The 21496-nt window shown below is 46.6% G+C and overlaps 1 protein-coding gene across 2 annotated transcripts in view; it reads right to left on the bottom strand.

Moving 5' to 3' along the window:
* Window positions 1-21496, bottom strand: part of SMOX (spermine oxidase) — a 51155-nt gene that overhangs the window by 14929 nt on the left and 14730 nt on the right. Inside the window, exons 1-3 of one of the 2 annotated variants that reach the window (XM_018083198.3) lie at window positions 10663-11043; window positions 9308-9542; window positions 4955-5181 (exon numbers count right to left, since the gene is read on the bottom strand). In XM_018083198.3, the coding sequence (XP_017938687.1) occupies window positions 4955-5181; window positions 9308-9515 (435 nt within the window). In that variant the 5' untranslated portion in view covers window positions 9516-9542; window positions 10663-11043. Of the gene's footprint in view, window positions 1-4954; window positions 5182-9307; window positions 9543-10662; window positions 11044-21496 lie in introns of those variants that run through there. The other variant, XM_018083199.3, reaches the window with a different exon arrangement.

Here is a 21496-nt window from a genome sequence, read left to right on the forward strand (position 1 = left end):
AGAATCATGGGTTGGAGGGGATCCTAAAGATCACCTAGTTCCACCCCCTGCCATGGGCAGGGACACCTTCCACTAGACCAGGTTGCTCCAAGTCCCATCCAACCTGTCCTTGAACACTTCCAGGGATGGGGCAGCCACAGCTTCTCTGGGCAACCTGTCCCAGGGTCTCACCAGCCTCACACTGAAGAATTCCTAATATGTAATCTAATTCGACCCTCTTTAAAGCCATCACTCCTTGTCCTGTCGCTCCATGCACTTGTTCAAAGTCCCTCTCCAGCTCTCTTGGAGTCCCTCAAAGCACTGGAAGGGGCTCTAAGGTCTCCCTGGAGCTTTCTGTTCTCCAGGCTGAATAACTCCAACTCCCTCAGCCTGGTGCTGAAAGACAGAAAGGGCTGAAGGTCAGAAACTAAAAGGAGTGAATTAAATGTCCATAATCCTAAAACAGCTTCACTTCAGCTTACATCTTCTGTCTTCTTTCTGACCAGCTCTGGGGCATCCCACAAGCAGGGGCTGTGCAGAGAACGTGGATTCCAGCAGGGATGTCCCCTCTGTCACCTACCAGCTTCTACCTCCACATGTTCCCTACATACGTGCTCCTCCACCACAGGAAAAGGCAGTTTCTTAGGAAGAACAAATCTAAATAAAGAAGTTTCTCCACGCTGAAGGAGGCCAGGAAAGCACATCCCAATCCACACTCCTTCCTGTCAGCGCCGGTGACGATCCACAGCATTGTCTTTTTCTCACTTGGCTTAAAAACTGCAGTGATTTAATCCCCGGGCAGTGAAAAACCCCGACGGAGACAGGTCCGGGCTGTTTCCAGGCCAGACATCTGTCAGTGCAATAGAGGCAGGGAGGGAACAGTGACTCTTGGTGGCCCTTTGGTCCTGCTTTCCACGATAACTGCAAGGCAAGGCACTGGAGCTTAATTGGGGATGGCAGAAAGCCCAGCACGGGGTGGGGGCGAGGAGGGTGGAAAACGCTGTCATTCTTTGGCTGCATCCCTCCCCCAGAAGCTGTTGCAGAACACAGGGGAAAGCTGACAGATAACAAGGCTGTTAATTAGCTGATTGTTAAAGGGAGGGTTCCTGGGAAGCAGGTCTTGAGGGACCAAATCCCTACTGAAAAGCTGAAGTAAAAATAGGCACTTTTTCTAAATCAGGCTGGTCGATGGACTGTGTGATTTTTCACCTGCACTTAACTTGTCCAGCTCACCACCTCCCTCCCAGCCTTCACTAATACCTGGGAGCTGGCTTTAAATACCTCTTTGGAGAGGGAAGTGAGGACTTAGCATGGACAGAAGAGCAACTCTGAGATCAATTGTCCCTGCTCACATTTTTCCAGGAGTTATATAGAGACCCTGAAGCTGCAGACATTGCCCTCAAGGGCCGCACTCCTGACACTTTCCTGAAGGTCATGCAGATGTGGCATAAGCTGGAACAGGCCAAAATTCTCCCCCAGCCCCAGAATTTCCCCGGTTATCCCAGAAGGAATGGAGAGGAAGGTGGGAAGATTATGAATACATGGCCAGAGCATCATAGCCTGGGGATCCTCCCCGTGCTGGTGTCCCTTTCCTTTTGGAGACTGACCAAATGCAGTGACAGTGACCCTGAGAACTGCCAGCCCCACACAGCACATGGTCGAAGAAGGACAGTGTTTAAATGACAGTGGCTGGAGAGCTCTCCTGCCCTATCTCATGGTGCTTCCCTTGGCAAAGCACAGTTGTAAATCCAGGTGGATGCTCTGCAGGACTGGAGACCTTCCTTGGAAGCACTGCTCAGTTTGCAGTGCTCTCCCAAGGGGATTCAAGTCACCTTGGTCACAAGCTCATGACAGATTCTGACTGACTTCAGTGCAGGGTAACAGCCCCTCAGAGGGAACTTTTTGCTACAGAAATGAAGAGCTGAGCAGTTTTCAAGCAGTTTGATTGCTTGGCTTCCTCGTAACCAAATAAAGGCTTCTGTGAGACATCCCTACAGCTATTAAAAATTCAGGCTACTGCAAACAAAAAAGAAGCAAAACTTGTATTGAAGTAGAAGAAGCCAGCCAAAAAAGATTGGACAAGTGCCTGGAAAAAGCCTAAGGACTTTCCAAATGAATTAGTGAGGCAAAGCTCTGGAGGTTCAGGGGTGCTTTGCCTTTCACTCCAGAAAAACTCAGCACACAGAGACCTCGCCTTGCTAGAACTGAGCTTCAGAGGCTCCACATGCACCAGTGAAACACTGGAAGGGAGACCCCCTGCACTTTGTATTCCCCAGAGTCTGGTGTCCAGGCAACAAGATAAGTGGGGCTAGAGAGATCCAGATGGAGGAGCAGAGCTGGAGGCACATGCTGGAGCCCCAGCAGCAGCTGCAGGGAAAGCTGGGCAGTGTGTGAGTGCATGGGGAGTGAGCCGGCTGTGCAGGGAGGGCAGGCCTTTGGAATGGGGACAAATCTGGCCCTGTCCATTTGGGAATACATTTTCCACTTCAACCCTGATTAGGCTTTGCATCCCTCAAGGGGGTTGCTGGTTGTTTTATGGGGGTTTCCTTCTTTTCAAGCCACAGACTTTGCTATCTCAGCCTCTTCTAAAGGGATGAGATGACTTGATGGTGGGACTGCTAACAGTAACCTGAGAAGGGTCTGGAAGCTCCCATGAGGCAAGGGAGGAGCCTGACCTCAGGACTCAGTGATCTGTCAGATGGCTTTTTATCCTGGACAACTTCAAGATGTTTTAACAAAACCACTCAAAAAAACCTGCCTCCTCAAAACAGCAAAGATGCAGAACCGAAGATCAAATTCCTGCTGTTCCTTCCCAGCACCCATTTCATCAGTTAAAGCAACAGAGTTTTGGCCAGCCAAGATGAAATAAGAAATGATGGAATGGACTCTAATGAAAATAATAATGAAAACTTTGAGAGAATGGGGGACTCAACAAAACACAAACCAGAAATGCCCCAGCCAGACTCAGCATGTGTGAAACACTCTCTGCACTTTATGCCAGAGGAAAAGGTCCCCAAAGCCACACACCTCCTGCACATGCTCCTGGCTGCCCACCCTCCAGGGCACTTGTATTTCCTACAGTCATTTTAACTGCAGATTTTCAGGGGATCACATTGCTCGCCTTAATTCCCACTTTTCCTACACAGCACAGGGCAGAAACCACAGCCAGCTGTCTTAAATCACTACAGATCATCCAACCTGGCACCCCAGAGAGGTTGGGACAAGCAGCTCAACAAAAGCTTGAGCTGCCTCTGCAAGAAATTCCAGCAGGCTTTGGAGGAAGGCAGAGAAAGCACCTCCCAGCAGGAGCAATTAAGGGGTTGGCTGGTGCCCTGTGCTTGGCTTCAGCTGTCCCTTACATATTTTTTATGGCTGTGAGTGCCTGTAGACATTTTTACAAGCCATAAATGTGAAAGCCTTTTCTGTCTGCTAGAGATAAAGATATCCTGTGGCAATGATAAGCTAATTAGGTGTTTCGCAAAGAAGATTAACTTTTAATGTGTTGTTCTCTCCTGTCACTGGCTGCCCCTTTCTCTCCCCTTTAAAAGAAAGGGTAGATTTACCAAATTAATCATTTCTAAAACACTGGTACCTTGTTATAGCCCTTATCTTACTGGGTTTATCTCAAAGCTGACTAGCTCTCATCTTTATATTCTCTTCTCATTTCAGAGTCTGCCCTCCCCTTGCTGGAGATTTTCCTATCATCTTCCAGACAGGATGATCACTGAGCCCTGCCTGCAGTTTGGCACTGTTCCATTTACATAAATAATGCTGCTCACTGCAGTATTTTCACTTCTCTTTCCAGCCCTACTTGCTGTTCATCCTCCTCCACACACATCTCACCTGTCTTTTTTTCCTGCTTGGCTCTGGTTCTGTTTTCAACCCAGTAATATGAAAAGATGTTCAGATTAATTACCTCCATTTGCATTTGCCCAGGAAGTTGTCCACAGGTTGTTAAATCCTTTCCATACCAAAGTTTCTTTTAAATTCCTACTACTCCTCTCTAAAACTGAAACGACCTTTGTGCCATCCCATCACCATTCCAGTTCAGAGACAAAGGACAGTGCCAAAAGTCTTTCCAAATTAAAAAAAAAAAAAAAAGAAGAAAAAAAATCCCCTTTTCTGCTCCCCACCCAATTCTTGATAATTCTTTACAGGCTCACAGACATATTTTTAAACAAAGTATGCAACAGAAACCTGAATCTAGTGTGTGTTCAGCCAAGAGTCAAACACTGAAGTTCACTGTCAGACGAAAATCCAAAGGTTTTAGGCATGGCTACAGCTTGATGAAAATCCTCATGTTCTGCTCCATTTTACATAACCCCCTGAGAGATCACATTACCTGGAGGGCCAGACAGTCTGTACAGACCCCTCTAAATGTGCTTCATGTGACATTAAAAAATGTGGGGAATAATTATAATTAACTTTGGCAAGGAAAAGACTTAAAAGAACCTTGAAGTGAAGTCCACGCTGGTCTGAATCTCCCAGCACAGATGTCCCTTTTCCTTCTGATGCAAGAAAACTTACAACTCTTATGATACTACACTGACTTTGGCACCCTACACAGCACATTATGGTATTTATAAAAAGTCATAGGGATACAATATTTAGCTGGTTGTTGCTAAGGTTTTGCGTCTACTTTGGTCAGTAATTTGATCTCTCCTCTACTCTTTTGATTAAGTAGCAACTTTCTCCAGCAAACAACTGTATCTCCCCAGAAACAGTTGCTGGAAGTGATTAAACTGATGACAAACGTGGAAAGATTGTTCTTCCTCACAACAGCGAGTTAATCCCACGTCAGGGACAAACAACGGGGTACAGTGAAGCAGATGAGATTAAAAAAAAACTTAGTGGTTTGGGGTTTTTTTACAAAGAAATGAAAGCTTTTCTACCTTTGTCCCGGATCGTCACAACCATGAAGGGGCCTCAGTGTTTCAGGCAAACCTACAACCTGCCAAAGCAGCTGAGCACCAACCTCGTTGTATAAATCACTGAATTCTTCAACCACATCTTTCGGGATCCTCTGCCCATTGTTGGTGAGGTGATAGGCCACCCCATTCTTGGAGTAGAGACTGATCCGCCCAACGCTCCTCTCGCCGTCAGTGGTTTCCTCAAGCAAACCATTGTCTTCTGCTAAATGATAGACTGGGTTTCCATGTGAACCATGAATCCACGTAGCTCCCAGCTCAAAAGTGGCATGCCCTGAGGGAGAGGAAGCCAAAGAAAATGGGTTATTGAAGCCTGTTTTCCTGAAAGCTTGTCACGCTCAACCTGAACTAAAATGTTCACGAGCAGAGGCAGAATCGCCCAAGGATGACACGTGTTTGAACATCACAAGTGATTTTTCTCTGTCAGACACAGGCAGTGACAGTGTTCTTCAAACCAGTCCTTCGAGATACAGGGTTGGATAGTGCTACAAGGATGGGATGTTTCCAAGGAAGATGCACCACAGTGACACACCTCTGGTACTTCAGGAGAAATTCAGACCTTTCTCAGATCCTGGTTCTTGTTGCCAGCAGGGAGACGTAGGAAAATTTGGGCTGCCTTGGGATAGTAACACTGGCCTGAATACTGAACCTCCTGCGATTAAAAATGCTCATTACTTACAAATACACCTCAGATTAACTGCAATAAAACGTGTATTTCCATTCCCCAAATGAGTAAATAAGCTGCATTTTATTATTTACGCCTTTGAAGATTTATATCGGGCTCCTTAAAAAGATGCACCATTAGGTTAAACACCAGATTCATTTAGTTTTCATCACCTGTACTCTCAGCCTGCAGAACACAAAGATTCTGGTCATCCCCACTCTCCCCCTTCCTTACAACTACTGGGGTTTGCACCAGGGCTCTCCCCTGACCCAGCACTGCCAGGACTGTGCTGAGAGCACAGGCAGATGCTCAGCAGCTGAAAGCAGGTGCTAAAAATAAGCTTGGGGTGTGTTCTCCCCCTACATTTTGACAGATTCTCTGGAGTCCAAAGCTGTTTTGAAGTCTGACAAAGCTGGGCAGCCTCTCCCAGCATCGTGGGAATGCCTGATTAAGTGAGATAGTTAACAGGATCCTGCTTGATGGAGAAAGGTTGGTGCAGTTACCAGTCATCATATGCTGTTTAACATGTAAATATATGCTCAGACAGAGACACTGCAGCACTGTGCTGTAATGCAGTCAAGTTTAATGGGTGAAAGCCCCAAGGAATGCTGCTCTCCAGCTGAGAATCTGCCTCCCAGGGAAGCTCCATGGATCTCATTCTTCACACAACCACCTTGTCATTAAGTACCATGCTGACTGCCCTTCAAAATCTGCATTACAGCACAAGATTTCTACACCAAAGCACAGCATCAACTCACAAGCCTGTGAATATTTAAGGTGCCACAAAGTCCAGAGCACCCAGCCAGGTGGAAATGACTGAGCACTGGCAGTCAAAGATACAGAGCTCATCAATATTGCATGTGGCAGCCCCCCTGTTAACACAACCCCCTGCAGTCATCCCATGCCAGAGCAGCAGCAGGAAAACTGCCTCCTGCTTTGTGGCAGGAGCTTGCTCTCTGCTGCACAACAACCCTCTGTATGCACCTGGTCTTTGAAAGAAAACAATGTGCCAGCAGGTCCTGCTGTCTTAGTGCTGGGGAACAACGATGATGTGTCCCAGGTTCTCCTGTTTACAGTAGCTGTGTGCAATAGAAACAAATACCTGCAAATTAAAAGCAGTAATTCGTGCCTTGCAATACTCAAACACATCACTACCAAGCAGATAAGTCAGTTGTTACCGGGTGTTAAGTTACACGATGAATTATTTAAAAGTGTAAAATTAAATAAGATCCTTTCAAACAGAGACAGCCAATTTACTTTCAGGGCCTTAAAGGATTTTAGGTTCAGTATTAATCTACTTTGAATGAATCACCCAATACAACAAAAATAACCAAAGGAAAACAGAGATTGTGCACGAAGCCTCCTGAATATGTACAGCAACTTCCACATTTCCCTTCGCAGCCCTGACTATTTCTTGGATATCCTGTTGTGAAATATCTGCAGTGGATACAGATGGTACAGATCACGTGCAAGACACACACAGCCCACAAACACACAAACCCTCTGCCTCACCTGTGCTAGAAAAGATGAACCAAATCTCTGAAAATTCAGGTTATTTCCCTGTGCTGAATAGCAACATATTCCATGCACTTGAGGGAAAATACTATGCCCTACAAGACACAGCGTGGCTCAGTGGGAGTGGAAGGATTAGGATGTAATCCTGAGAAGGTGCCACCATATCACAGAACGGTTTGGGTTGGAAGGGACCTTAAAAGACCATCCAGTTCCACCTCTCTGCCATGGGCAGGGACACCTTCCACTGTCCCAGGTTGTTCCAAGCCCTGTCCAACCTGGCCTTGGACACTTCCAGGGATCCAGGGCAGCCAGCAGCTTCTCTGGGCAACCTGTGCCAGGGCCTCCCCACCCTCACAGGGAAGAATTTCTTCCTAATTAGTAGCTCTGATAAAGATTTAAATCAGATCTTTAGTCAAGTGTGCAGACAGGGGTGGGGCCAGAGAAGTTTAACATTTAAATGTCATTTAACATTTAAAGGCCAGACCAAACTGGTCATATGTTGAAGGCCCAGAAGAACCACTTCTTTAACAGTTGTTTATGCAGCTGTAGCCAGTTCTGAGAAATGAGCAGGTCTTGCACATCCTTGGTGCAGTCTTGCTGCTCCAGGAAGCACAGAAGAAGAAAACACAGCCCAGAACCATGCCCTCCTACCAGGCAATAAGCAGGCTCTGAATATGTGCTGCTTCACCACCCAACAGGGTTCCAAAATCGTTTGCTAAAAGGCACATGAATCTGCCAAGAGCACAGGGGGTCAAAACACGGATCCACCTTGAAAGAGAACTGCAGCCCACACCCACACAGGGCAGCCTTGAGAGTTTGCAGAAGGTAAGAAAAGACCATTTGCAGTTTTAGGAAAGGTGTTAAAAGATCAAGACTTTGGATTCCAGGCTCTGCCTTGCAAATAACAGTTTTATCTGCAAACTGTGAGACCTCCCCCAGATTGTAATGTCTGCTCTTGTCTCGTGTTAATTAAGAAGTGTTAACGAACAGGAGGTGGATTCCCAGCAAAGGCAAAGATGTGAGTTATTGGTGAAGGTGGCCAAAGGTGAGAGAATCAATCTCAAAACTAATACACCAAAACTATTTCACAGGTGCACTGGCAGAATGATCTATTGCTCCCTGAAGATTTCAGCTCTTTGGCACTTCCCTCCTCTCACAGGCACGATCCAGGATATTTTTAATACAGCGGATTGTGAGTAAAGGACACACTTCCCATCCTCAGCTCTATGCCAAGTCTCAGCAGAATGTGAAGTGCCCTATTCAGACCCTGGAGATTAGATTTGTCCAACTGCCTTTCCATTCATTTCCCTTCTGCAAGTTCACGGGATGCTGCTGTTTGTTTACTGTGGTGAGTTTACTGAGTAAAACACAGTAAGTGATGTAATCACCTAAGAAATAAAAAGAAAACAGGGCAGGAAGAGGCCAAAGGTAATAAATCCAGACAGTGGGATAGAAACAGAACTAGTTTGTTGAAATCAGGAGGAAAATGCAGTAAAAGCGAAGAGATTTTCCCCTCCTGCAGAGAAGAGACAAGCAATGTCCTCCTAGATAGTTTCACTGACTCCTGTGCTGCAAAGGACAACGTTTGTTCCACGAGTTTTGCATTTAGAGATTTTACGAGCCCTTCCAATTGACACGGGATTCAAATATCCAGCGTCTGCACCTCTCTTACACACCAAGAAAGGAACCTGCAGAGGTGGGAAAGCTGCAAATCAGGATGAAAGGATACATTGAAGAGGTTTTTCCAGCAGCCTGATTCCCAGTGGGTAGTGCCCTACACAGTAAATTACTTCAAGGGAAATGAATGGGGCTGTTTGTGAGGCAGAACAGCTCAGAGCTTCCCCTTTGCAAGCGCTGTAAGCCCTGAGAAACATTTGCCAGCCTGGAGATTTACTGGCTGCTCCTGGGCAAGAGTCAGGCTGGAAAACCTGGGTGGAAACTGTCTCGGTACAGCTCCTTAATCACAGAGCTGTTCCTGCGAGAGTGAAAACAATCACCCAGATCTTTATGTCACGGAAACACGGGGTTTGGAGCAGCGCTGGGTCGGGACTGATGCACCAGACAGCACGGGATCACCCCGAAAGGAGCCCGGGGATTTACATTCCCGACATCACCACGCCCCAACCCAACGCTGCACGTGCACATATCCCGTTCCCGAGGCCGGATTAACCCAACGACAACACAAAGGCTCCCCGGGAGGGCAGGGAAAGGCCCCTCTTACCGAGTTTCACGCTCTGCACGCGGCCCCCGATGCGGTCGGTCGCCTCGAGGACAGTTACATCCGTGAAGCCACTTTCCAGGAGCGCCTTGGCTGCCGACAGGCCCGCGAGCCCAGCACCGATAACGACTATTCGAGGCTGTCGCTTTCTCCGTAGGCCACTACTAAGAGGATCATCCGTGCTGTCTGCAGATATTTCACAACTTTGCATGCCGTCCAAGCTCTCTTTCTAAGGAACCTACGGGGAGAAAGCAAACAAGTGCTTACAAACGCTTATCCTCCGCGGTTAAAAGTTCCCAGGGAAGGCAAAAAGAAAACTGGAAATAAAGAAGCCGGGCAGAAGAGAAAAGAAAGTTGTGAACTGGACCCAGCCTTTCAAAATGGGATGCACGGAAAGGATAACTGAGGTCAAACTGGGATGCAACAAACTTTTTAGCCTGGAGGACCAGTACTGGAAACTGCAGAAATCTCCACCCTCTTGTACGATGTAGACTATTTCCAAAGGACTTTCAAACTCTCATGTTTTTATATAACCTCTGAAAGTGGCAATTTTGTGGTAAAGGCTTTGAAAAATAAAGACAAAAGAACGACGTCCCCAGTGCCGACGAGCTCCACGACCCAGTGATGAAGCTCCACTGTGCCACTGTGGCAACCACAAAGCATAAGCTTCAGATCCTCTAACCAGGGCACTAGGTAGGGAGGGTTTAGCTCTGAGCATGGAGACTGGATATCAAACCAATCATTACAGAAATGGGACAGACGGGAAAACGTTTCAACTGATGAAAGCCAACAAGGGCCAGTTCAGAAATTCACAGGCACGTGATGCAGCCTCTGGAGCCAACGCTGTCCTGCCACATCAGGATCAGCCTTGGGCTTTGATGAAGAGAGGTTCAAACCCACACCAGTCCTGACCAGTTCAACCCTACCTCCACCTACCCAATACATCCAACGGCTCCTCTGAGCATGACCCAATTTTCCTTTGTAAACTCCCAGAAGTCATCTTTATACCAGTGTCCATCCTTAGTTCTCAGGTCCCATTACCTTATTTTAGTAGGTGGGACTCAGCAGCCTGAGTCCATGGCTAAGGGTCCCTAATCAGGGATCACCAATGCAGGATGTCTTTACACACAAATGTCAGTGTGTAGACATCTGGTTCTGGGCAGTTCACACCTGCCCTCCACAGTGTGAAGCAACAGGATACAGAGACCCAAACTCCACCAGGCCCACACTGGCATCAGTCCCAGCTTGCAAAGGATAAACACACAGCCCACAATTCATCGCCCTTGGAATCTGTTGGTGCCCAATGATTTGGATAAAACAATTCCTAGCTTTACCATCCTCCCTCCCCAAACACTTACTGAATACAGAGCTATGCAAGGAGACAGTGTTCTGCCTCTTCCTCTTGCCAAGCTGCTGGATACCCCTTCTGAGTTCCTCCTCAATTCACCCAACGCTTGGCCAGTGTCAAAGTGTTGACTATTCCTCTCTTCCATCACCAGAAGGGTTGAACCTTTGCACTGAAGACACTATTGAAGTTTCTGATCACATGTACTAACGAAGTTCAAGGTAACAGCAGTTTCATTTGGAGAGTCCCTTTTTCTCCAGGATCTTAGAGCATTTATGTATGTTGACCAAGCAACATCCACTCTCTGAGGAGAGCTGACACCAGACTGTAGTTTTAAGCAGTGGTATGAAAAGGAGGGTGGCCCCAATGGGGCTCTGAGAACTGTTTTGAAAATCTTTAAACTGGAACAGCTTCAGCTCAATCCACCCTTAGCTGGACTCACCTGCACTAGGGATCTGCACAGTGTGTGCAAACTCTGGCTCTGCCATCAGAGCTTGTTCCAACTGGCACTGCACCACTTCCAACTGCCACTGCAGCAGCTCCCAACTGCCACTGCCCAACGGAATGGAGAGCCATAGAATCCTGACTGGATGGGACCTTAGAGCTCATCTTGTTCCACCCCACTGCCATGGGCAGGGACACCTTCCACTAGAACAGGTTGCTCCTTTGATCCAACCTGGCCTTGGACAGTTCCAGGGATCCAGGGGCAGCCACAGCTTCTCTGGGCAACCTGGGCCAGGGCCTCCCCACCCTCACAGGTAAGACCTTCATCCCAACATTCAATCTAAACCCCTCCTTCTTTAGTTTAAAACTGTTCCCTCCTTGTCCTATCACTGTCTGCCTGTGTAAAAAGTCACTCTCTCTCTTTTCTATAATTGCTGGAAGGTCTCCCCAGAGACTTCTCCAGGGGAACCCCCCCAGCTCTCCCAGCCTGGCTCCAGAGCAGAGGGGCTCCAGCCCTGGCAGCATCTCTGGGGCCTCCTCTGGACTCTCTCCAGCAGCTCCACGTCCTTGTGCTGTTGTTCCCAGGGCTGGAGGCAGCTCTGCAGGGGGGGGTCTCACTGGGGCAGAACAGAGGGGGAGAACTCACTCCCATAGACATTCTACAACACTCCTCAATCTCCAGATAACACTTTGATCCACATATTTTAACTGCCACAAGAAGGAAACATCTTTTCTGCCATCCTATAGAAACTGAAACAGGTCAGCTCAGTTCTTCAAGCACAGCTTTCCTAATCCTGGCTTTGGCGAGCTCCTGTGAATTCTTCACATGAAAGCTTCCAGAAAATGTTTTCCCTCCCGTTTCAGCATTTTAATACTGGATTAGGTGACCTGTCTAGACAGATGAGAAAATAACAGGGTATTCTGTGTGTACAGAACCCTGATTTGGAAACCACCCCTACTCAGCAAACAACCTTTACTGTATGATCAGTAGGAGAAGGCAATTAAAATTTAGCAAAAGCTCGAGCTTTCCAACCAGGATCCACGTTCCATTGTGAAATGAACAGGTGATACAAATACATGAATCCTCACTGCACTTTATTTCAGTATCAATTGTACACTTTTCTCGGCTCCCAAGTTAAGACAAGCACATAAAACACAGTTCAGTGTGTTCAGTGCTCTCCCTTCAGCACTTGCCAAGCCACCAGTCAGGGCTCGAGCCAGCGAATATCACCAGGTCCCCTGACACAAAGATAGTTTGGCTTTTTACTTTTTCTTAGTTGCCAAAACCAGTTGTTTCTTTCTCTTTTTTTTTTTTCTCTTTTAATCACAGGGTAGGAAGTGTGTTGGCTGTTGTACTGTGAGTCTCTCTCAGGCTGTAATTTTGCTTTGTGTCCATCTAAGAGCAAGGGTAGCACTAAAGCACAGTGTCACTGAAAGTCAAATTCCCCCGCTTTGTCTTTCTTACAGCCTTCCTGCCCAACAGCCAACAGGCCACAATTAAATATCCAAATACACATCTTTCTTTTGTCTTAAATATACAGCTTTGATCCTCTTATCACATGTGTGTTTCACTCAAGATATTTAAATCACTTCTACTCCCAGACCTGTTCCCTTTCCTCACTATCATCATCCTGCCCCTGCCTCCCTACGTGCCACTACCCCTTCATTGATCCCCTTCTACTTCCTTCATTCAAAAAATAAAACCCTTTAAAAAAAATCCCTGAAACCAACCCCTCCCTGAAAAAGAAAATAAATCCTGAGCATAACTGCTGTTTCCCAGCAGACAAATCTTTGCAAAAATATGTTTTCTAAGCTGGGCATCATTCTACCAACCCAGAATCATGGGTTTCCATTCCTGGCATTTTTACCCTTCAATCCTCTGAGCTCCCCATCCTTTAATCTCTGCTGATCTCAGCTATGAAAAGTTCAGAGGTGTGACAACTTCATGAGGTTTTTTTTCCCTCATTTTGCCAGTAAACCTTGCAGGTCACAAGGAAGAAGCCAGAGAATTAAGGCAGTTCACAACTGCCCTCCTTATTACAACAATGCTCTCTGAGCAGGCTATTCTTCTAGGACCCTTCAGAAAAAGGTCACCAAGGCTCCAACTACTTAAAAATACAAAACCCAAATAAACAAAAGCATTTCTCAAGGAAATCTGCTATTCTTAGCTCACCCAAAGGCTCCCGTGGTAGTACTGTTGTAGCTGTCACGATACAAAGATTTGGGCAAGGCTGAAAACAAGGCTTGTGTGCTTGAAGGCTTGGCTGGGGGTTGGTTGGGATTTTGGGGTTTGTTTGCTGGGTTTTTTTTTTCCATCAGGATTGGTTCATCTTTAAAAAGTGACCTTTCTTCAGACTTCAGGTTGTCTTATACCCATGAGCCATAGCTGTGAGCTCCTGGCATTCTACAAACCCCATTATTTTGGGTGTCCAACTTGCATCTGCTGCCCTCAGCCTTTCAGGTCGTGGAGAGGAGGAGCAATCCATCCTGCTGCTCTCTGTCATTCCCATCTCAGGATGGACAAGCTGAAAGGGAGCTTACAGACCATTTAAAACAGACCTCCAACCTTCCTGAGTGCTCTTATATGGTGTTATATCAACAGTCTTCACATTAACAAGTGTAACAGCCAGTCTGGAGGGTGAGAAATGCAGCATCAACACAAACAAATTCCCTGCTGACTGCACAGACTGAGCAGCCCCAGCATAAAAATGCACCAGAATCACTTTATTCCCTCCAGGTTTTGAAACTATGGGAATTAAGCATCATCCTTAATCAGAAAAACTAAGCAACAATATCCCATGTGTTTGAAAGGAACTCGGATAAAACCAGCAAGACTCAGCTGAAAGACTAAATGGAAGCACAAGAAATAAACACACCACTATTTTCTCATTATTTTAAGTGCAGCTATTCAAGATCCTATCAGCACATGACGGGGCACTGCACACACACGTGTTTGTAATGCAGGTTTGTCATCACAGCCTCAAAGTGTTTACAAACACAGAATGCTTGACACCAAAAGGCTTCATTCAATCTAAGCAGAGACAAAGTGAGACTGAGCAACCAAGAGCAGAAGCTAGAAAAAAAAAATCACAACAAGAATAAAGTATCTCATTTTTAACAGTGACGCTAATCAGCTGCTGAAATCCTTTTCACTGAAGACAGAGAGGATATTGCTTGAAGCTTCCTAATCAGGATTCAATCTATCACAGACGTTTACACTCCAGTCCCACCAGAAGACAGGGCTGTGGTTCCGGGAATGCTCCTGCCCATTCCATGGGTGTGGCCAGGGCAGAGTTGTAAGACAAAATTTTCTGGTCTTTGCACCTCAGGGATCTACCACGATGCAGAACTGTGTCTGTGAGCCCTTGCATTATTAGCAGGGTGTTGTAGAGATGGAACACACATGCAGGTAGTTTCCAGAGATGCCTGAGGAATGGAAATTTGTGATCACCATCCAGTCCAGAGCATCTGGAGGCCCATCTCCTGGGCCTCAGAAAGCAATAAAAAAAATAATAATAACACCAGCAAACTTTTTCATACAGAGTTTCAAAAGCCTTTTTCCAATAGATGCAATAATCTCTATTATTTCATCAGCTGCATAAGGAAAAGTGGTTATCTGAAAGCTCTGTTAGCTAAACCCATTTGCAAAAGCTCCACAACAGAAACAGAAAGGTGAGTTATTCAGCAGATGCAGAGACACTGCAGTTTTTAGGCCATTAACTCATTACACAGCCCAGCACTACTTGTACTGAGCAAGTGCACAGTTGTAATGAGTAACCTTTGCCTAAGCAACTGCAGCAACAGAATTTTCAATTATCATCTCTAATGCACCTTTTTTCCCTAAGCTGAGGGAGAAGTGCTTGGAAAGATTATTCTAGTCAGAGCAATTTTATCTCTCTTAACACCTTTCCAGGCTTCAGACTCAGGCTGTCCCCTGAGCACAGGTCAGGGCAGAACAGATCATATCTCTGAATAGATACAAAAATGAAGTGGAAGGGATTTCTGGGCTGGCCCCAGCACTGCCTGTCAGTGCCTCCCAGCGCTGTTTCCTGTGGTTCTCCACAGCTCCTGGCACAACAAACAGGCATTTTGTAACTTCTCCCTCTTTCCCCCTTTCATCAGCCTCCTCAGACACAAGCACATTAATCCTTACTGCCTGTTATTTCAAGATGCTCTTTCCAAGCTCTCCAGGCTGTAAACATGTCAAACTGGAAGGTACGTCTCTTTTTCCTTTCTCCCTCTTTTTTTCATCCACGTCAAACTCACAATCCTTTCCAGAATCACCATTTACACCCTTTCAGGACGAGGCAGGAGTGTTATAAACTGAACTCAAGTCCCCCACGTCAGTCAGACCCCCAGGTGAACCCAGCCTGCTGTTACAAACTGCCTTTGTACAGTGGTTGTGCAAACACCAGCCCAGGCTGCGACTGCAGCCCAACGGGAGCTTTATGGCATCAGAAGCCGACACACCTCGTTTACTCAACTACCTGGAGAGCTGCAGGAGCAGGATAACAGTCCTCAGCCTCCTACATACATACCAGAGCCCTTCCCAAGCTCATAAACCTGTGTCACTCAGGCACAAGTACCACTGAGATCACAGTTGTCTCATGTTACTCCTGCACATGCCAGCAGCTCACCTCCAACTGCTGGGCTGAAACTACCTGGAGAGTGGCACTTCATGGGCAACCTCGAGCTCAGGCTTCACCTGAGTCAGTATTTTAGTCTGAACAGGTTTGCCAGGTGGATGGAGCAGCTGGAACAGTCACTCAGCCCCAGACCAGCGCTGCTACCCCCTTCTGCAGGCAGCTGCCAGGTGTGGGCAGAGGAGACCTGTTCTGACAGCTCACAGAAACTCAAGTGTTGGTCAGAAGCAGCCCTTGAAAGACCCTACTCAAACCAGGACCATCACCGGCACGGCCTCCCTGAACACAGTGTTTTCCAGCACTTGAAACAAGGAAGACAGATGCAAAATCCCTGCTTTTCCCATCACTGTGACTCCATCCCCATGCTCCTCATCACCCTGTCATGCCTGACCAGAGCGAGGAGCCTTGCAGGTGCTGCAGGGGGGACACGTGAGAGTGGGCAACTCTCCCTGGTCCCAAGCAGGTCTTGAGTGGAGCACCTCCATCACCTCTGCAGCACCCTCTCCACTGCACCCCACACCATCACCACAATCCATTTGTCCTGTGTGCCTCCCCTGTCCCCACCAGCCCTGGGGAAAGAGAGATGACCATGCTCATCTTTCTCACCATGGTGGTACAAACAAGCCAGCACTCCTGCTGCCAGTGAGCAACTCATTAATCCCTTGTATTTCCATAGGCAGGAGCTGAAATGAAGTGATTTGATATCCAGAGAGCTTCTGGAATTTATAGGGGTGGCTATGAGAGAGAAACTGAAGTTGGAACTGAAGACAAAAGCTACAATCCACTAAAATAAACCCAGGTAAAAGCCCAAGCCATCAAGTGTGGCTCGAGGCACCGAAAATGCTGATCTTCCATTAGCACCTACCAGCCCCAGTTACAAATTACTGACCCAGCCCAGTGACTGACACACAGGGAGTGCAGGGCTGGATCAGACATCAAGGAAGGAAAGGCTTTAATAACACCCCACGTGTACTCCTGGACAGCAGCGTGCCAAAATGTTTCCTGTTCTTCCCATACACCAAACCTGCAGCCTCATGCCCAAAACCTCCTCAGCATCCTGCTTTTTTCAAGGCAGGAGAGAACTTCAGGCTGACTCTGAGCTCTTCTTCCTCAGGACACATCGCAAAAGAGACAGAGGGAAACACAGCACTAAAAAACAGAGTCCAGACTCAGGTCTTCAGCCTTAGAAGTTGACCTTAGCTGGGTTTTTGTTCATTTACCTGAAAGCTTTAACTTCATTTACCCACTCACTTCCCAAAATATAACCTCCCCTCATCTCAGGAGGGACAGAGAAATGGCCACACTAAATTGTCTCCTCTTCCCAAGCTGGGAAGAAGCTGTGCTTCTTCAATACACACACAACAAATAATGGACTCTCTAAACTACTCCATTAGTTATTAATGAGAAGCAACCCAAAGCTGCTGGATATTAAAGTTGAGGCCATCAGATCTTATGCAGCCTCCCACCACGGCACCACTGCGTGGTCTTACACTGCTGGAAAAGGAAACAGAAATGTTCGAGTTCTTCAACAACAACAAAAACAAACAGTTCTGACAAACGGTATTTTTTCACAAGTATGACCCAAGACAGGCATCCCCTTTGCCTCTTTCCACACCATCATCATGCAGGAAAAATGCAGGGGGGAGACAGAGAACAAACCACAGAACTCATAGAACCATTCAGGTTGGAAAAGACCCTTAGCCATGAAATTTGACATTTTATAATTAAGTCTGAATCGGCAAAGATGGTGGAACAGGTTCCAGGATAAGACCTCCTGCTATCTCAGAGGTACCGGGCACCTCCTTTGCCACTCAATTTTCTGAGTAGCTTATCAGAAGCTGTGTTGCAAGAAAAGACATATATTGTGTCCAAATCCCTGAGTGATTTGACTAATCAGTCCATGGAGAGAGGGAAATGGGGATGGAACAGCATCTGGGACAAGTGGGTCTTCAAGACAAGGAGGGATGGGAAGCACTGGAATGAGCCACCAGCACCCACTCCTGAAACACTTGTCCTATTAAGCCTCCCCCATCCTCCAGAATCACCGAAAATTTGCTAACTGTGAAAATCTCAGTACTTTTGAACGTTTGGAGGAGATTTAAACAGAAAAAAAAATGGGTCACTGGCTGGTGCTTTTGATCAGGAAACCACTGCACATTTTTACCACTGTGATCCAACTTGTTTTAATGCCTGCAAATATCCCTCGAGTCAAATGAACTTGTTCAAAGCTGATTCACACCAAGGCTACTTCTTAAATTGGGTAGTTGTTGACAAGTAGAATATATTTAACAAGCCCCAAGTGTCTTGGCATGCAGTATAAAGACTTCCTATTATGAGCTGGATGTTGTTTTCTTTAAAGTGAACATATGGGCAGAGCAGGTTGTCTGCCACGGGGCACCTCCATACAGTGCTTGGCACTGACAGAACTGCACGGATATCCAAAAAATAAACCAAGGAATGTCACGCCAAGAACACGGGGGATGAATCACACCATTTAAAACTCGCTGATAAAATGCACCATTATGTGTTTTTCCAAATCCTCCTCATCTGAGGGAAAAGAAAAGAAAATAAATTAAAATAATTGCGTTCCTCTGGCTGAAGGGTACGGTGAGAACGTGGCAGGCCCTGCCAGCTCCAAGGGGATGGGATGGGAGCAGGCCATCTGGAACTACTCTGCAAAGGTCCCTCTGGCAGCCTCTGGAACACCCCTTGGCCAGTGGCTCAGCATCCTGATTTACAGCAAGGGGATAAAATTAAGGACTGGAAGATTTTCTCTACCATCAGATACTCCTGTTGGAGGAGGTCATCATCCTCAAGTGACTCCCAGAGAAATGGGCTGAGAATGAAGTCTGGGCTATGGAGTTTCTCCTGCCTACACAGCCAGCAAGATCAGAACATTGTAGCACTGTGTTTGTGTGTCAGAGGCTACAGTATTTATTACACAGGACACAGCTTATCACAGCAGCAACAAAAAGCACAGCTTGGGCATGTTCCTTGGACAACAGAGGAGGAAATCCAGGAACTCCACTGCTCTGCAAATCCCCTGCAGACTGAACAAGCATGTGCTGTAGCTGAAGCATCAGTACCCCCCTGATTTTGGAAGGCTGCAGATAGGTAAAAGGTCCCACCTACCCAGAAGGCATCCCACAACATCCCTCTACTGCATCACAGAGACAGCTTTCACTGCCAGAACACTCCTTTTCTGCATCAGGAGAAGTTGGAGAGAACAGGGACATCAGAGTGGTGTTCAACCTGCTGCAGTGAATGGGATATCCTCATCTTAACCCTGGGGATAGAAACAGTGATCTAGCCAAAAGCTCTAATGCCACTGGTTTCCAAATCCTATTGACCACCAGAGACCTATCCACACTGTCAGCTGGCCAGAACCTAAACCAGCACAGCAAGCTCAGGACAAAGGGTTAACAGCTCAGGAACAGAGTTGTTGAACTAACTAGGACAAAAGCAACAACCAGTCCCAAACTGGCCTGCCTTTCCCCATGTCTTTGCAAGCTTCCCAGGCTCTGGTTGACCTCCTAGTGGGAATCTTCCCCTAATTCCAGCTCCTCAATCACACTGAGCATTAGGAAGTATCTGCCACTGCTGAGCTCCTGCTGAAAGCAAAGCTTGGTGTTTCAGGACTGTAAAGGGAAGGAGAGAGAGACAGTAAATCACAGGGGGAAAAAAAAGAGGTTATAAACTAAAAAACACTGACATAAAGGATAGAACAATTCTGCAAACAAGTTTCCTGCAGAACTCGTACTCCAGCTGCCAAAAGGAGCTGTATCCCATCCCGCCTGCACAACCGTGTGATCTTATCTTCTCCACCCTCCTTCTCTCTCCAATTGTTTGGGAAAATTAATTGATAAAACCAGCCTTAATTAAATAGGAAACATGCCCGTGTTTGCACAACTCAGTACACAATCCTGTCTCAGTCAAATAAACACTGGTGTCCAAATTACACTTGGGAATTCACTGTGGCTTGGGGTTTTAAATTCGTTGCAGCAAGCTTGGGAGCAAAGTTCCAACAGGAGTCTTTTCTTCTCCTCCCATCCTCTCTACTAGGAGGAGACAGAATAAATCTACAATGCAGAGAGGCTCAGTATTGGTTCCAGCTCAATGTGTACATGAGGATCATTTCAGGACACACCATATGAGACACACTAGCCCAAAAGCAATTATTTTTTCTCACCACTTCTCAGAACCCAGACCAACCAAACTGCCCTGAAATAGCAGCACAGCTCTCGAAATAGCATCATTTCTTCTCTTTTTGAAAGCAACACCCACACTCAGTCTTTGATTTCAAGCCATCCCCGAGCAGTTACCACTTCTTCACCATTCAAGCCACAGGGAAAATCACTAAATCCAACAGAAACACCACGGGAAGAGAGCCAAAATTAGAAAAGCCAAACACCACATGGATTTACTCCCACAATAACTGGATCGACTGCAGCCTGGAACAGACCAGACGTGACTCCAGGAAAAATATGTCTCTCCAGGTGCAGCTGTGTGGAGGGGACTTCTCCTGGGCTCGTGGTTGAAGGTAAACCACATGTTCCAGCTTTAAGGCAGCAGACATACAACCAGGGCTCGCCTCAGCACGCTGAGATACACAGCCTTCTCCATCCTGCTGTCTGCACAAACATGCTCACACAGCAGCCCAGAGCCCAAGGCAGGGGAATTCAGGTTGGGAAGCATGTCCTTGGATCCTGAGGAGGCCTGGTTTATGGCTGGCAGACTGGCTGGCTGAGGTCTGTACCCACCCTTGAAGAAGACTGGAGCTTTCCCCACAGATTTGCATGCAGCAACAAGAAATGTTTTAACACAAAAGCATCGACCTTCTCCTCCCTATACATTGTGTGCATCCAGGTAACCTGGAGATATCCAAAGGAAATCAGCACTGCTATGGAAAACCTCTTACACAGGAATATATCCCTGCTATAAAGCAACAGAAGCAACTCATCCTTGCTGAGTGATTTTCCTCCCGTGTGTGAAATGGAGCAGCGAGCAGAAACAGCTCGTGAATCATGGAATCACAGAATAGTCTGGGCTGCAGGGGACCTTTAAAGGTCAAACGAAATCAAAGACAAGAAACAGAAGGGTGGGTGAGGAAGGAGATGAAAACACCACAGTGACACCTTGGGCTTTGTTCCCACCTTGTTGCAAACTTCAAAACAAAGCCCGAGGATGAAATTTTGTCTGGAGATTTCAACAGAAAACCTCCTCCCATCGACTTCTTGTGCTTTGAGGTTAGTAAGTGCCTTGCAGGCAAGTGCAGCCTGGAGTGCCATGGGATGCACTCCAGTGATGGATTATCACTGCTGCAAGGTGCCTTTCATTTCTCCCGACACACCTGAACTCAAAACAATCCTTCTCTGTGACAATCAAGACATTTTAATGGAAAAAAAGGAAGTTTACTTTGTATTGATCCTCTTCGTGAAACTGTGCCTCAAACAGCTTCACAGAATTGAGATAAAACGTTGCTCAGAGAGAGAAAAATTAAATAGCTCAGGCTGAGAAAAAAAAAGGACAGATTTTAGATCTAAGAGATTTTTCACAGAGCAGGAAGACTTGTCATATGGTAAACAGCAGAATCTTGGAACTGGGACATTTGAGATTTATCTCTTCTTCCACAGTCTTCCAATGTGACTGGGGTAAAAGAATGACAATCCTACCCGTAACTTGCTAAAAATTTAGCACAATTTCAACGTGTTCAGGTGGGAGCTCATTTTATTCGGCACACCACGCTTGATCCTCCCAGTG

The sequence above is a fragment of the Manacus vitellinus genome, unplaced genomic scaffold (assembly GCF_001715985.3).
Source record: "Manacus vitellinus isolate BGI_N305 unplaced genomic scaffold, ASM171598v3 scaffold_61_pilon, whole genome shotgun sequence".
Lineage (NCBI taxonomy): Eukaryota > Metazoa > Chordata > Aves > Passeriformes > Pipridae > Manacus > Manacus vitellinus.